Consider the following 15,263-nt stretch of genomic DNA (forward strand, 5'->3'; position numbering starts at 1 on the left):
TTAAATTTCTAAAAAAAAATTTCCTTTGATGTACATAATATGATATAAACAGCTATTGCTGTCTACATTTGATGGCTGTCATCTGATACGTATTTTTTTTTTAATTTAGTAATCCAAGTATTACAGAAAAAATAACATCCATATAGATAAAAAGTCATACAAAACAAAATTAAACAAAACACAGGAAGTTAAAGTAGACATGTACAGTATGATGTTACAGTCGATGGTATATAGCTATAGCTAGTATAGGTATGTATGCGTAGGAGTATAAGTATGTATTTACTGCACGTAATTGACACATTACACATATATACATGTACATATATATACATACTCTTTGGTAATTAATTTCCAGCATAAAGCAGGTCAGACATGACAAGTGGTGGGTGTTAATTGAACTGTTAACATTTCAAATCGCTGTAAATCATCAATTTGTCAGGATATGACCTCTAGCACTTGACAAATAGTACACAAGTCCTTGTAATTGAACCAGGGTAATAAAATCAAAGTTAGAAAACATATATTTGTACCATCCCTTTAGCCTTTAGGACTAGACAATTTAGAATATTATTATATTTTGTTTAGTCTACCTTCCAAATTTCATGACGTTAAAACATTGATAAGAATCTAATTTCCATCATTTTACCTTTGTAATTATAACCTCAACAAGTCGAAATCACATGTTTATACATGCTGCATGTTTGTTTCATGTCTGGCTTGACTTCCCATCAGGTTAGTGTCTCAACTTGAATAGCCATATCCGGAAGGGGAGTATTGAGATTTAGAAAAAATATATATCTATATATTTTGATCAGGGGTTTTCTTCACTGGTTTGGGATGGGTCCTTTTTGCCTCATATTAGGAAGAAAATTTGTGAATCAGGAGGGGAGTATTTTTCAGTTCCATGTAATTACTGTAAATGTTGGGGATTTTACTTGCGGGGTAAATGCATGTATAAAATTGGCCCCAATAAGCAATCACAAAAAGACTAGTATCATATTACCAGTAACCATGCATAGTAACCATAAAGTTTGATGATACCAGAAAGAATGCCAAAATTTGTAAGAGTAGCACTAATAACTATAAATCTAAGTATTGCACCACAAAGTCTGAACTTAGTGTCCAAAACATCAAAACTTTAGCCATACATAGAAAAGCTGTGAAAATTTGTCAAATAAGTCAAGTTGTTGACATCCAACCATTAATCTACCTTTGTATGTAATATATATATGGTTGTTACAAATAGGTTCACGACCAAACATGAAAATTTCTAGCTACTGCAATACGGTATGTTTTAATTTGCTGACAAAGTGTGTCAGGATCATTCGATCATAACAACTATTAATGCTATATCTAATAAAGTCAGTTCAACAGAAGTTAGACTTACATTAATATTTCCAACACACATTTTATATCGATAATAATTTGTTTAAATTAAAACAATTCACAGTATTCATTACTATTACCAAAAGAGTAATCAGATGGAAGGAAATAAACAGCCATTTTGACTGGTGAACTGCAACTGCACCCACCGTTATAACAATAATGGTTGCCGAGTAAGTTTGAGGCAGTTACATCTTACTTAACCACATTGATCCCTCTTCGTGTTAATATTTTCCATATTAGATGAGTATATGATACATTTGTCCTGTAACATACTTTGCATGCTTTTGCACAATGGCATGAATTTACAGGTGTATAAAATATGCCTGAGAGGAATTTATACTTTTTTTTATAATGTCATCTGATCACAGTGAAGGTAATTGGTTCCTATAACACAACCTATAGATATAATATATATGCACAGTGAGTACATCTTGATCACCAGCATTCATGATTGAAATGGATAAAATTCAAATAATGTGATTGATTTATTGAAGTGATAACAATACATTTCTGTGATTCTGGGAAAAAAACATATTTCAACACCATATCTAACATGTTTTCATCCAAGATATATCACACTTTGTTTGCATGCATATGTCAAGCTGTTGCTGATATTGATAATGCTTTCCATTGACTAGCACAAGTATATGCTCATTCAAAACTGTAACTGTCCAATAAGCTACCGCTCTCCAATAAGTTACCTACAACTGCCCAATAAGTGCATTCTTTTGTGTATTATATTTCACAGCTACAGGTAACTCATTGGTTGGTTACAAGTGATGCCTAGCTATATGATTTTTGGTTATTGTGCACAAATAACAATGGATGACATGCATCACAGATCTTTGTGTTTTAATGACATTTAATGTCATACAAACATCAATTGTGTCTGGTAAGTTGATCTTCAGTTAAAAGTCGTTGGTTGTTGTGGAATGCATTTACTATGCAATCAAATGTTTTATAGAAGTTGTTTAACCTACTCTCTACAGTAACCTCTGTGGATTGTAACTCTGCCATGTCATTGGTCATTCAACCCCCACAGCAGGACGTTTGTCGATTTTACACATTAGCAGATACTTTCTCAATTAAGATAAGTCGACAGCGTGGATTGTTTACGGGGAGTCGATAGATAGTAAACAGACGGTCTGCCCTTCATTACAGCACCGGGCCTACTGGTCTAGCATATATGCAAGACACAGTTGTATTTGTAAACATTGCCGCATACACGTTATCACCTTACAGACACAAATAATACCCCCATACACCAAAAACATCAATGCGCAAAAAAATCAATATATTTCACTAGCAAAGTTATGTTTAAGCTTAATACTTACATCCTCGAAAATGGAACCAACATTTGCGCTTATAAGTAAAACTCGAGTGTATGGCCCGTCCATAGCGGCCAGTCACACCTGCCCAAGCAGACAGCTCCTATTTACAAAATCGTCATATCAACACACAATATATATCACACATTTAGCCAAAACAACAGATTATCCATTTTGCAGAATCAAATGTAACAAGCTGAACTACAGGTCGTGTAATTTCCACACACTGACAGGTTCGTTTACTTCGGCTGAAGTAGCAGTGCTTGCCTTGACGTCACTTCTGGTAAACAACGGAAAAGCGCCACAAGGGGAACTACTCTTGTGGAACAGGCATTCGCACAGTTAGAATTACCAAACGAGCGACCCCTTAGTATTCGAATAGAACACACACACACAGACCCTAAGACCAACAAGCTTAATCAGGCTAATATAAGTTGATATAACTTGTTGTAATATGAATAAAGTTTATATTTAAATTCTAAGAGTTGTTTCCAAACTATTTGTGTTGTCAAGATTTTTACAGCAATTAATTATAAAAAAAAATATGCAGACATTCTAGATCTAGATATCATTCATATTCGACCTCAACTTAACTTAATATTTATAATTTACATTTTAATTTCATGCACTTTCATTGTAAACAAAACAAAATCTCCAATAGGGGGAAATAAAGATTGATGATGGAAAATATACTCGACTGGAGGTCTTTCCAGTACTTCAGATCATAAAGAGGTAGGCCCTATTCCAGACAGGCGAAAGAACAGAGGAAAACACATTCATGCCCAGTGCCCCGACAAGAATCGAACACATTAAAGAAGAAAGAGACAGTGAAGTTCTTATATCAGAGTCAAACTTTTTTTCTGAGAAAGGTAAATATGGTGGTAACAAGAAGCTAATCTTAGCAGAAAGCCTATTTCTATTAATTAGTCAAACAAGGATGGGTTTGCTGACATTTTTTCTCTTCCTGATAGCTTTTCAAAAAAATGTATAGACTCTATATCTATTGTGCTTCTTGATATTGTAAGGTTTTTTTTCTTGTTTTTTGTTGTTTTTTTTTGTTTTTTTTTTTACACAAATAACGCAATGTTTAAGAAGAGACATATATACATGACTCGTGCCCGGACTTCGCCTCGAACTCACGATCTAGCTACGGCACCTAATCGTCTAGTCAGAAATACCCGTAATATATACAAATGTACATGTATTCTTATTTCATATAAAGATAAGTCCGGGAAATGACCACTGTAAATAGGACGTTAAACAAAATAAACCAAACCAAACCTTGCATCAGAAAAGTGTGAATTGATTTGGTTCAGTATTTTGAACGTCCTACCATCAGCTTGTGTGGGTTTGATTCGGTTGTCTTTATTTGGTACAGCATTATTGAACGTCCTATCCCCCACTAAGGTCTTTCAAGGACGACCTCCTCTGTGTGGGTTTGATTTGGTGCAGTATTATTGAACGTCCTATCCACACTAAGGTCATTCAAGGACGACCTCCTCTGTGTGGGTTTGAATTGGTTTAGTATTATTGAACGTCCTATCCACACTAAGGTCATTCAAGGACGACATCCTCTGTGTGGGTTTGATTTGGTACAGCATTATTGAACGTCCTATCCACACTAAGGTCATTCAAGGACGACCTCCCCTGCGTGGGTTTGATTTGGTACAGCATTATTGAACGTCCTATTCACAGCTAAGGTCATTTAAGGACGACCTCCCCTGCGTGGGTTTGATTTGGTACATCATTATTGAACGTCCTATCCGCAGCTAAGACTCGAGAACATCGTCGGTTCTTGTACAGCGATACACTAAAGCAGACACTATAACTTTTCATCCCCTGTAGGGACCACCTTACACGAATGGTGAATATTGATGTAGGCTAACCATGGAAGAAGTAGAGTACTGGAAGACGCTTGTGAATACAGACAAGACAGCGGGAACTGGCTTCAACATGCAGAATAAGACTGGAACACCGACAGAATACTGACGAGAGTCGACGAGACGAAACCTAGGCAGGGCCATGTAGACCTGTGGTAAACCAGTAACTAAGGCCGACAGCACACGGACTATAGTCGGCGAGACGAAACCTAACGATAGGCGTGGTCATGTTGGTGGTAAACCAGTAACTAAGGCCGACAGAACACGGACTATAGTCGGCGAGACGAAACCTAACAAAAGGCGGGGTTATGTAGGTGGTAAACCAGTAACTAAGGCCGACAGAACACGGACTATAGTCGATGAGACGAAACCTAACGATAGGCAGGGCCATGTAGACCTGTGGTAAACCAGTAACTAAGGCCGACAGAACACGGACTATAGTCGGCGAGACGAAACCTAACAAAAGGCGGGGTTATGTAGGTGGTAAACCAGTAACTAAGGCCGACAGAACACGGACTATAGTCGATGAGACGAAACCTAACGATAGGCAGGGCCATGTAGACCTGTGGTAAACCAGTAACTAAGGCCGACAGAACACGGACTATAGTCGGCGAGACGAAACCTAACAAAAGGCGGGGTTATGTAGGTGGTAAACCAGTAACTAAGGCCGACAGAACATGAACTATATAGTCGGTGAGACGAAACCTGACCTAAACGGGAAAGAGCAAAAACACGATGGCGAGCCCGGGGAGTGAAGAAGCGAAGGAGCGAAAATACGATGACGAAGGAGCGAAAACATTATGAAAATCTTCCCCACGTGTCGCCATTTTTTAGACTGGGCATGCGTCAAATATATCTCCATCCAACCTCCGAGCGCGAAGGAGAGAAGAAGCGAAGGAGCGTATTTTTGCTCCTTCGCTCCTTCGCCATCTTGTTTTCGCTCCTTTGATATCGTATTTTCGCTCCTTCGCTACTTCGCTCCTTCGCCATCGTGTTTTCGCTCCTTCGCGTTTAGGTCGAAGGAGCGATATTGGAAATTTGGCCCTAACGGAGCACAAGAAACTGAGACGAAACCTAACGATAGGCGTGGTCATGTAGGTGGTAAACCAGTAACTAAGGCCGACAGAACACTGACTATATAGTCGGTGAGACGAAACCTAACGATAGGCGGGGTCATGTAGGTGGTAAACCTGTAACTAAGGCCGACAGAACACTGACTAAGGTTGCTGAACATATATAAAGTAGACATTACAGTCATGAAACAGACGGACTCCCGTTACAGTCTGCCGCCTAAACACAAGTTTCCTAAGAGACACGCCTATTAGAGACTAACAGTGCTTCCTGACATATATTAGCAAAGCACTTGACAAAATGGCTAGTCAGAGCAAGAAGATTCAGCGGAAGCTAGCTCTAGATATCACTGAAAAAAACTAAACTAAACTCTTTCCGCAGTAACATACATGACTGACTCGAGGATTTATAACCGAAAAGAAGAAGAAAGAAAACAAAAGAAAGAAAAAAAGAAATGGAATCATGATCATCCTCCATTGCGGGTATTCGTCGATTATTCTAGAATCTATGTTAGATTTAGTTTCTTTTATAACAATTATGAGGCAACTTTTAAAGATGTATTACATTTTTACTAATCTTGTTTCTGTAATAACATGAAAATGCAGAATTGAGTCGTTTTCTCGATTGTCATAAGAGAGAAATATTTCACAGTGACTTGTATATATGATATTCATCTGACGGAAAATAAATCATGCTAGCTCGGATAGACCCATCCGTGCAAGAAAACACCCGTGGTTAGTAAAGACCATCAAGATAGCCTATCATTCCCAAATTCTCGTATATATGATAAGATAACTTATCCAATATTCTTGAATTATATGGTAAGTGCACAGCATAGCTATAAAAAAAATAGTTTTAAATTCAAACATAGGCCTATAGATTCTATCGTTAGATCTAGGTAGGCCTACCTACACGTACGCTTTTTCCGTCGTCTGGATTTCAACACTTTTAAACATTTTGGTGCCTTACCATATACAAAAAGCTTGATATCACATCAAGTATCAACGCATAAATTATGACGATTTCATAAAAAAGATTGTTATGAAAGTTGATGACAAAATCTATCACGTTTTCATATTTTACCACCGCCAACAACTTCACTCGTCGTTCAAGCATGTTATTGATCAAGATTAAGGCGCTTTTCACGTGCACCCTCCTACATCCGGTGATAAAACGGGTAAGAAAATTGACCTGAGCCGGTAGAAAAACGGTGGTTATAGGAAAGGTAACAATTCGGACAAGTTTAGAAGTTTATCCCTACATGACCCTTAATTGCTAATATTAGAAAATTCCATCCATTTTTCCTCTGTTAATTACACATGCACGTGTCCATTATTGGTAATGAGTGGTCGAGACGAGACGAGGCCTTTAGTCTAGGTAGGCAAGATAGTCCGCTAAAACTGACCATAATCGCTGACTAAAAATTCTGACCGGTCGCATATGCAGTGTGGAGGAAAGTAGAATGGTTCATAAATCGGAAATATGCACAATGATATGGCTATGTTGGTCCTCTTTGAATGTAGCCCGAGTTTTCTCTGGCCCTGTCACCATGTGTAGACCAGACATGGTGACGGGACCAGAGAAAACTCGGGCGACTTTGAATGCAAATGATCCATGAACTTCCGCTAGCAAAGGGTTTCTGATTAATTATTATGATGTCCACCTTACTGACTATGAAATTAAAAAAGGAAAACCACCAAAAGTCAAATAATAATTTGGTATAGACCTATAGACAAAGACTATACTGACCAGTGCTCGAGCACTGCTTATTTTTGCTTCTCCTTTCCTAAATCATACTTTCCGTCCGTTCTTTCCACATGATTATTATGGGGTGTAACAGCACTTTCTTACCTCCGGTAAAGATAGTTCTCTCATATCTCGCCATGTTGGATAGAGTTTGCCCATGTAAGATAGCTATGTAAGATAAATCTATCTTACATAGCATTTCACGTGCGCGGAGTAATCTCCATTCAAGGGGGACAACTCTCACAACGTCGTCTGCTTGTGTTTACATCCGACAGTCCTTATCGTCAGTGTCGGTTTTGAAACATTTGACTTAACTATAAAAATACATACATTCTTAGATAAATATATATCATATCAGCAGTAAACCAATAGGGCTACACGGTTAAACGATTAGACATTTCATCTGAGCGAACATATAACTCCGTTACTGTAGAATAGGCCTACAGGCCTGTTGTAACAGTTACAGTACAGTAATACAGACTGGCCTACCCGACAGATTTGTCATTTGTCATTAAAAAAATGTAAACACACACAATCACCTGGCAATGACAGGAAGTAAAATAAAAACCATACATCAAAAAATATAAAAAAGAAAATGTCAAACATCACAACCTATGAAATGGTTCCGTTTGCGTCCGCAGGGTGGCCTGGAATTTGTTTACTCTACTGTACTGTCAGTAACTGCTAGGCCTACTCAGTAACCTGTGTATTTGGAAGTTGGGAATGGGAACGAATATTCGGTAAAAATGACACCCCTCGATGTTCATATAAAATATTTATTTTAATTGTAACTCAGAGTCTATATTTGTGTAGACTAACAATGAAAACTAACTGACATCCTAGCCTTTCAATATGATCATCGTTATCGACTGACCTACCTTCGTCATTCCATCAAGACAACCGGTTAAACACATATAATCCTATGTCACAGAAAAGATCGAATACTCGTATAGAGTCACTGTTTGCTGGTTCACACACGAAGTTGCCAAAATCACAGTGAATTTAAAATTACCAGCCACGAAACATCGCCGCGTCATGGCGATCGAGATCAACATCACTCTCAATATCCTTGAACTATGAATGGAATTCCGATGACAGTCGTGACGTCATGCAGTGACGTAGTATTTTATAAAAAAAAAAATTGACTTGCATTTAAAAGTACAGTGTATTCTGTGAAATGATAAAATATGTCGAGGTGCAAATCAAATTATATGTAAAGTTGGAAAACTCATTTCAGCTTTGGCTTTCAGTAGTGTTGATAGAACTCCTTTTTCTCGGATGTTGACAATTTTATCATGGCCACGTAAAAGTCGGCCAAGTTACGGTAATTTTTTATCGGCGAATTGTTCATTCGTTCATCACTTAACCACAAAATGAATGAAATTTGTGTGCAAACTTAGTTTGCCAAAATAAGGTATGATCTTTCAGAATATCACAAGTATTTTTAGTAAAAACGTCAAATAAAAAAATTAAAAAAATGAAGAAAATGGATGGCTGAGGGACACTTTCGCCAGAAATTCGGTAATGATATGAGAGAAAAAGACTCTTTCATTATGTGTGTATGTAGGATAGAGATATTCCACCCTTGGGATCACAAAATGTGGTAAAACCCTCGGCAAGCCTCGGGTTTCACCACATTTTGTGACCCCTCGGGTGGAATATCCCTATCCTACATATACACATATGAAAGAGTCTTATAATCTCTATCAAGGGCGATGATCCAAATTTGAGCAGACGACAATGGTCATCATATAGTGTACAATCAAATATCATCAAACATCATTCCCGGAAAGGTTAGCATTCATGGAAAAATCTGTATTTTGAAAGAATTATAGCAAAATATATAATTCAAAAGAAAAGTAATGATTCCAATGTAGATCTGACACAGTTTTGAAAAAAAAATATCAAAATGACGGACGAAGACAGATTCTGGGTTGGGTGCGACAGGTGTGACAGCTGGTACCGCTACGATTGTCTACCGTCACTTGTCCAAACAGATGTTGACCTTAGCTTGATTGTCGACGAGTACCAATGGCTGTGTAACAGATGTAGACAAGAGGAATAAGTTTTGACATTTTTAGCAAAAAATAATAGGTATGGACGTCTACTCGTTAATGCTACAATGATCTGCATCATTATCACTAATATTTGGGAAGTACATTGTGTATTGTATTGAAAGAATATTTCTAAAATGTCATAGATGTATATCATATAGTCCATAGATGTGCATGCTAAATTTTGACATTGATAAAAAAAAACAAAAAAACAGACTGCCGTATTTATACCATCTTGGATTCTGACAGTTTGGAAAGATCTTTTTCAAATGTCATGTGTAGATTTCCCTTGTTCCCTAGCTGTTCCAACAAAATGGCCAGGCTATAAGTAGCCATCTTGTATTTTTCCAATAGAAGAGTTAATTAAAAGGAGAAAAGTAGAGAAAAGTTAATACTTCATAGAACCAATAAAAATCATGCAATAGTGGGTGTCAAGATCTCTCAGATGTCTTGTTCCATTGTCTTTGTAATTTTTAAGTTCATTTATCCTTTTTGTTTTTGATATAAGTATTTATCATAAGAGGCCATTTGCTATCAGCTCTAAGGCTAACCATCTTTGTTAAAAAATGTCTGTATTATAACAGATCTTTGATTTTCTCTTCTGTGTATTTCAGGAGATGTGTAATTGACAATGGTGGGGAAAAGAGGTGTTGATAAACCTTACAAGTCCAAGGTAAAGATTTGTAAAGAAGCACAAAGACCATACAGCTTACGTAATCGACACAGTGTCAGCTATAACGAGGCGGTTCTATCTTGTGTGAATGCAGGAATGGATGATGATGTAACACTTGAGAGATATAACCAAACCAATACTAGCTATGCAGGGGAGGCAACTCTGAAAAATGATCTGAAAAGAGGATTTCATGAAAAAAGACCAACCGCTACATTGTCATCATTCCAAAAAATTCAAAATGTGCTACATCCTGTTGGTGATCTAACAAGTTCTGTAACATACAATGTTTCACAAACAATTTCATGCAAGGAAGTGAAAATCACCAATCATTATCACACAACTTTCACCGATACAAACACTGACGCAGGACTGGAAAAAAGTTCAACAGATGTCTCTGATGACAAGCTTGACAGTTCATTGTGGGATAGTGAGTCAGACACCATATCAAAATCTGATACAATATCTGACACTTGGTCCGACATTGAAGATGATGAGAAATGGGAAAAAGGTAGGGGCATATTAACACACCTCAAGTCTGGGCAGGTAAATAGACTAATGAGTATATGTGAAGTTTGTGGCACTGGATTTTGTCGTAAGGGAGACCTCAACGCTCACATGATTATGGTTCACCATCAAAAAGGACATCAGAGGTATGAAAAATTGAGGGATATTGAGCCAAGCATGCCACAGTTGACATGTGAAAAGAATGGGAATACTTTACCCCATCAGCAAAAATGTGAAAATCCTAATACTGATGTACACACCATACCAGTGTTGCAATGTGAATTACCTATGGACTTTATTCCTAGCCTCTCAAAACCACCTATTCCAAATATTCCGAATCAGAAATGTGAAGTACTTCGGCATCCTGTTCTGCAATGTGAAGCACTTCAGCATCCAGTACAGAAATATAAAGCTCCTCAGAATAGTGTGCCTAGCATGAGAACGCAGAAATGCTCTCAGAGTCTTCCTGGTGTGTCAAAATTGAAAAATGAGGCTTTCCATATTCCTTTGCTGGACAAACAGGATAATAATATTGAAAAAATGTATGGATCCAGCATACTACAGTCAAAATGTGAAGTCTCCGATAATTCTACAGAGCTGAAAAGAGAAGGTTTTAGTAAACTTAAATGTAACCCACCATTGCCAAAATGCATAGCATCAGACTGTAATATATACACTGAAACAGGGCAGACTTATAATACAACTCGAACTTACACAGTACTAAGTGAATCTAATGTTCAGAAATGGAATGTTTTTAACGGGAATGGAACATCAACAAGTGAGCACAAAGAAACAGAAATTCACTCAAACTCTTTCAGCTCATCCAGGAAGCTGTGTACATTAGGGGAATATCAGTGGATTTGACAGCAATGGAAATCTTGTTGGATTGATCCCACCTTTATTTCATTGTTCAGGAAGTCAAATGGAACAAAATGGAGGTAAAGATGCAGATGTTAGAAACAGTAATACATTTTACAGAACTTCACTCGGACAGCATGACAAAGAAAACCACGAAAAAATCTTTAATTATGGGACGAATAATTCTGTATCTAGGATGGTAAGCAATTCATCATCTTTCCCAGGCAGCAGTAGGACAAGTTATAGAATGAATTCAATGATGAGCAGTTCATCATTTAGTGTGTCTAGCTCAAACTCTTCAGCAAGTAAATTTGACGACTACATGGTGCTGCCAGGTAGGCAAAATATTAAACTTTCACATCGTTTGCAAAAATGTCAGGTATGTGGCAAGGGATTCAGTAGGTTGAGTGACCTCACATCACATAGCTTTTTGACCCATCACTCCAACAACCAAAGGTCATCCTGTTACCCACAGCTAGAAGAAAACACTGGTCAAGTTTCAGCATTTCATCTGAAAAATAAATGTGGAAGAGGAAGGCCTAAGAAAAATAATTTTCAAATTTTTCCTTCTGAAAACTATGACATCCAAAATAAAGTACCAGCAAGTTTAAGAAACAGACGAGGAGGAATGCATCTTCAAACTGGTCACAGAAGGAAACCAAATGAAACCGAAACTAAAGGTTCTGCATATTGTGATGAAAAGGCTGTAAAGATACCAAGATCTCGTAGAGGGAGGCCAAGAAATATAGCAGCCCTTCTACCTCGGAGAGAGCCTACTGATAATGAAAAAGCATGTCTCATATGCAAACGATTGTTCCCAACAACAAGTTGTCTTCAGGCCCACGTTCGAGTTCACACAGGGGAGAAGCCATTCAAATGTTCACGTTGTAAGAAATCCTTCAGCCAGAAGGGGAATCTCAAGATCCACATGTGGATTCACACCAAGGAACGACCATACCAGTGCTCTACATGTAACAGTAGCTTTAACCAGCTCAATCTTCTCCATTACCACAGGATGAAAAAACATGACTTTGAACCCGAAAACAAGTGAGGAAGCAGCCAGATTGGATCTGAATCTGGGAAAACAAAAACGATAATACATGCTTGTTTGTGAAACAGAACCCTGAGAATTCTTACTGTCTTGGTGTATTTAGACCTATCCTTGGTGTGTGTTGCTCATTTTTACATGTTTTTGGGTTTAGATTACAAAGAAAAATGTGCAATAGTAATACACACTCTAGGATACATCCAAATACACCTGGGCTAACATATTCCAGGTCCCTGTGGTATATGACTAAGAGGCTTTAAGTGTAGATGAGAATAGTAAGGGTATACCAATCAACAGGATATGGACAGATTTTGTTTATGTACTTTTACAACACCAATTTATATGGATCACTCTGTGTGTTCATTTTGTAATACTCTTTCTACCAAAATGCCTAATGCTTTGCATAAATTAGTACATTTAAGGATGACAAAAGTTAATGTACAAAGTACTTTAATTGTGTTGTGTAACTCACAATGCACTGTGTATAATACAGATTTTTGGCCCTTAGTTGAATTGTATCCTAAAATTCGATGGTTGGAAGTTTTTTGCCTTCAAAAATCTTATTTACTTTTTCATATAATTTCAAGAATGATGAATACATGATATACATGTTTGTAAGAGAATTGGAAAAAAAGAATCTAAAGATATTTTATTCCATAGGTCAGCTACTAGTGGTCAATGCTCCATCGTTGAAATGCACACTACTGAATTAGCAAAAGTGAAAATGGTTTTTTTTTAGTGCAAGTTTCCCTGAGTGTATTTCTAAATCGAAATCATTGTGAGTGGTCTATTTACCTTGAAAACTATATTTGAGGTGGAAAAAGATACATTTACCTTCAATGCTAAAAAATTTGAAAAACAGATATCTAACTTCAAAGTATAATCTTAAACCTTTTACATTGTGCAAGATGGAGTTATATGCACTTAATTTCAGAAAAGCATAAATGGAAAGTGATCATTTTGTAGCACTGTTGGGTGTATTTGTCATTAACACAAAAACACAGATAGTATAACATTGCTATTGGGTGTAGCTTTCATTGATGCAAAAACAGATGATTATGCATTGCTAATAGGTGTAGCTGTCATTGATGTGAAGATGCAGGTAATTATGCATTGCTATTGAGTGTAGCTGTCAGTCACACAAAAACAGATAATCATGTATTGCTGTTAAGTGTAGCTGTCATTGACATGAAAACATAGATATTTATGTTAAATTCGACTATTTTGATTATGTTGTCAGCACCACATCCATGAGGAGGATAATTTTTTTATATGCTTGTCAAATTTGACGGGAGTATTATGACATAGCATTGTTCGTCTGGCATAAACTTTTGTTTGTCCAAAGGTCTCCTCCAACATTTATTGATCAATCTGTTTGAAACTTAAGTATGCATTATAATCATATGTAAATGTCTTAACTTGAAAGGAATTTTTTCCAAGGTGATTGCCCTTTGCATTTTTTTTCCAGAGATCTCCTTTATTTTTCAACCAATTTCTTTGCAACTTGGAAGGCTGTATATCCACAAAAAAAGGTGTTTCCCTGAACAGCATTTTGATTCAACTATTTTTGTTAAGTTATTGTCCTTCCTTTAATTTTTTGAAAATTTTTGTATGTTTTCAACCATGAAATTTAATTTATTTGAATTCCATTGTTGTGTGAAACTTACCTGTTTTAGCATACCAACTTGGATATTTCATAGTCATTTTCTTGCCTGTGTCGGGAGGACGTGTTTGTAGTGGTTGGATATCATATTACTGTCAAATTCTGGAATCTTCACCACCATGCCTTGAAACAGATGCCTTCTTAATGACAGATTATTTCCATGTGGATTTGCATAGCAAAACCTCTCTTCTCAGATCTGTATAATTTGTTTACATAGTTACCTCTAATAATGGGCACCAAATTAGTCATCGGTGATTTGTTTACTATGCACTTCCATGCTACATAAAATGTAAAGTTAGTTGATGTTTATATATGGCTATCTCAGTTATTCCGTTCAAAGTGAATATTTCTTCAATATTTTGTTTTGTTATACAGGAGTATAATCTATTTTATTTCTTACATTTTGTTACATTTGTATTTCAAATAAAATTTGTTATTTCATTACTAACTCTGGCTTATGGTGATTATGTTGATAATAAAGATAACAATCACAATGTTTCTAACACAACCTTAAATGTTGCAATAAATAATACAATCTAGAAAATGTTTTAAATGGAGCAGTTTCTATAATACAAGCTATTCGTTAGAAAATGTTTAAAATGGAGCAGTTTATAAATCCATGGCATCGTCCCTAAAACGAAGAAAGGTTTACCATGACTCCAGCTGATCAGTATCAAGTTCTAAAATACAGAATGTGTAGTTATACGGGATTCATACATAATTTAACATGCTCCATCACCAACAGTGTAAATATCCTGCTTGTCACAAGAATTACATGTAATTATATGTCTTGCCTCTCGCACTTTGTCAGTTTTAACAACTTCTTATTTCTATGGCCTTGACAGTCCGTCCAACTCGTTATTTCTATGGCATTGACAGTCCGTCCAACTCGTTATTTCTATGGCCTTGACAGTCCGTCCAACTCATTATTTCTATGGCCTTGACAGTTTGAAACATTGTTCTACCAGGTAATGCTATTTTGTGATGTAGGTACATTGAGTACATGTGAAGATTGAAATTTTTAAAAGAAAGCATCGGATGAAGCACCAGAA

The 15,263-nt window shown here is 36.7% G+C and overlaps 3 protein-coding genes across 5 annotated transcripts in view; 2 read left to right on the forward strand and 1 right to left on the reverse strand.

Moving 5' to 3' along the window:
* LOC117339907 (inositol polyphosphate-5-phosphatase A-like) overlaps positions 1-2,996 on the reverse strand; it is a 93,185-nt gene extending 90,189 nt beyond the window's left edge. For all 3 annotated transcript variants that reach the window (XM_033901620.1, XM_033901619.1, XM_033901618.1), the window contains exon 1: positions 2,721-2,996. In XM_033901620.1, the coding sequence (XP_033757511.1) occupies positions 2,721-2,783 (63 nt within the window). In that variant the 5' untranslated portion in view covers positions 2,784-2,996. The remainder of the gene's footprint in view (positions 1-2,720) is intronic.
* Positions 2,997-6,828: 3,832 nt separating this feature from the next.
* On the forward strand, positions 6,829-11,528 carry LOC117340078. The gene is made up of 2 exons (XM_033901852.1): positions 6,829-6,890; positions 10,080-11,528. The coding sequence occupies exon 2, from the start codon at positions 10,097-10,099 to the stop codon at positions 11,504-11,506; it is 1,410 nt and encodes a 469-aa protein (XP_033757743.1). The 5' UTR covers positions 6,829-6,890; positions 10,080-10,096; the 3' UTR covers positions 11,507-11,528.
* A 168-nt stretch (positions 11,529-11,696) lies between these two features.
* On the forward strand, positions 11,697-12,551 carry LOC117338919 (zinc finger protein 888-like). Its single transcript, XM_033900283.1, has one exon. It carries the CDS (start codon positions 11,697-11,699, stop codon positions 12,549-12,551), a length of 855 nt encoding a protein of 284 aa, XP_033756174.1.
* Positions 12,552-15,263: the final 2,712 nt, after the last annotated feature.

The sequence above is a fragment of the Pecten maximus genome, chromosome 12, assembly GCF_902652985.1.
Source record: "Pecten maximus chromosome 12, xPecMax1.1, whole genome shotgun sequence".
Taxonomy (NCBI): Eukaryota; Metazoa; Mollusca; class Bivalvia; order Pectinida; family Pectinidae; genus Pecten; species Pecten maximus.

Coding starts and splice junctions, on each gene's coding strand:
- LOC117340078 (XM_033901852.1), top strand. CDS start 10,097: ATGGTGGGGAAAAGAGGTGTTGATAAACCTTACAAGTCCAAGGTAAAG.
- LOC117338919 (XM_033900283.1), top strand. CDS start 11,697: ATGGTAAGCAATTCATCATCTTTCCCAGGCAGCAGTAGGACAAGTTAT.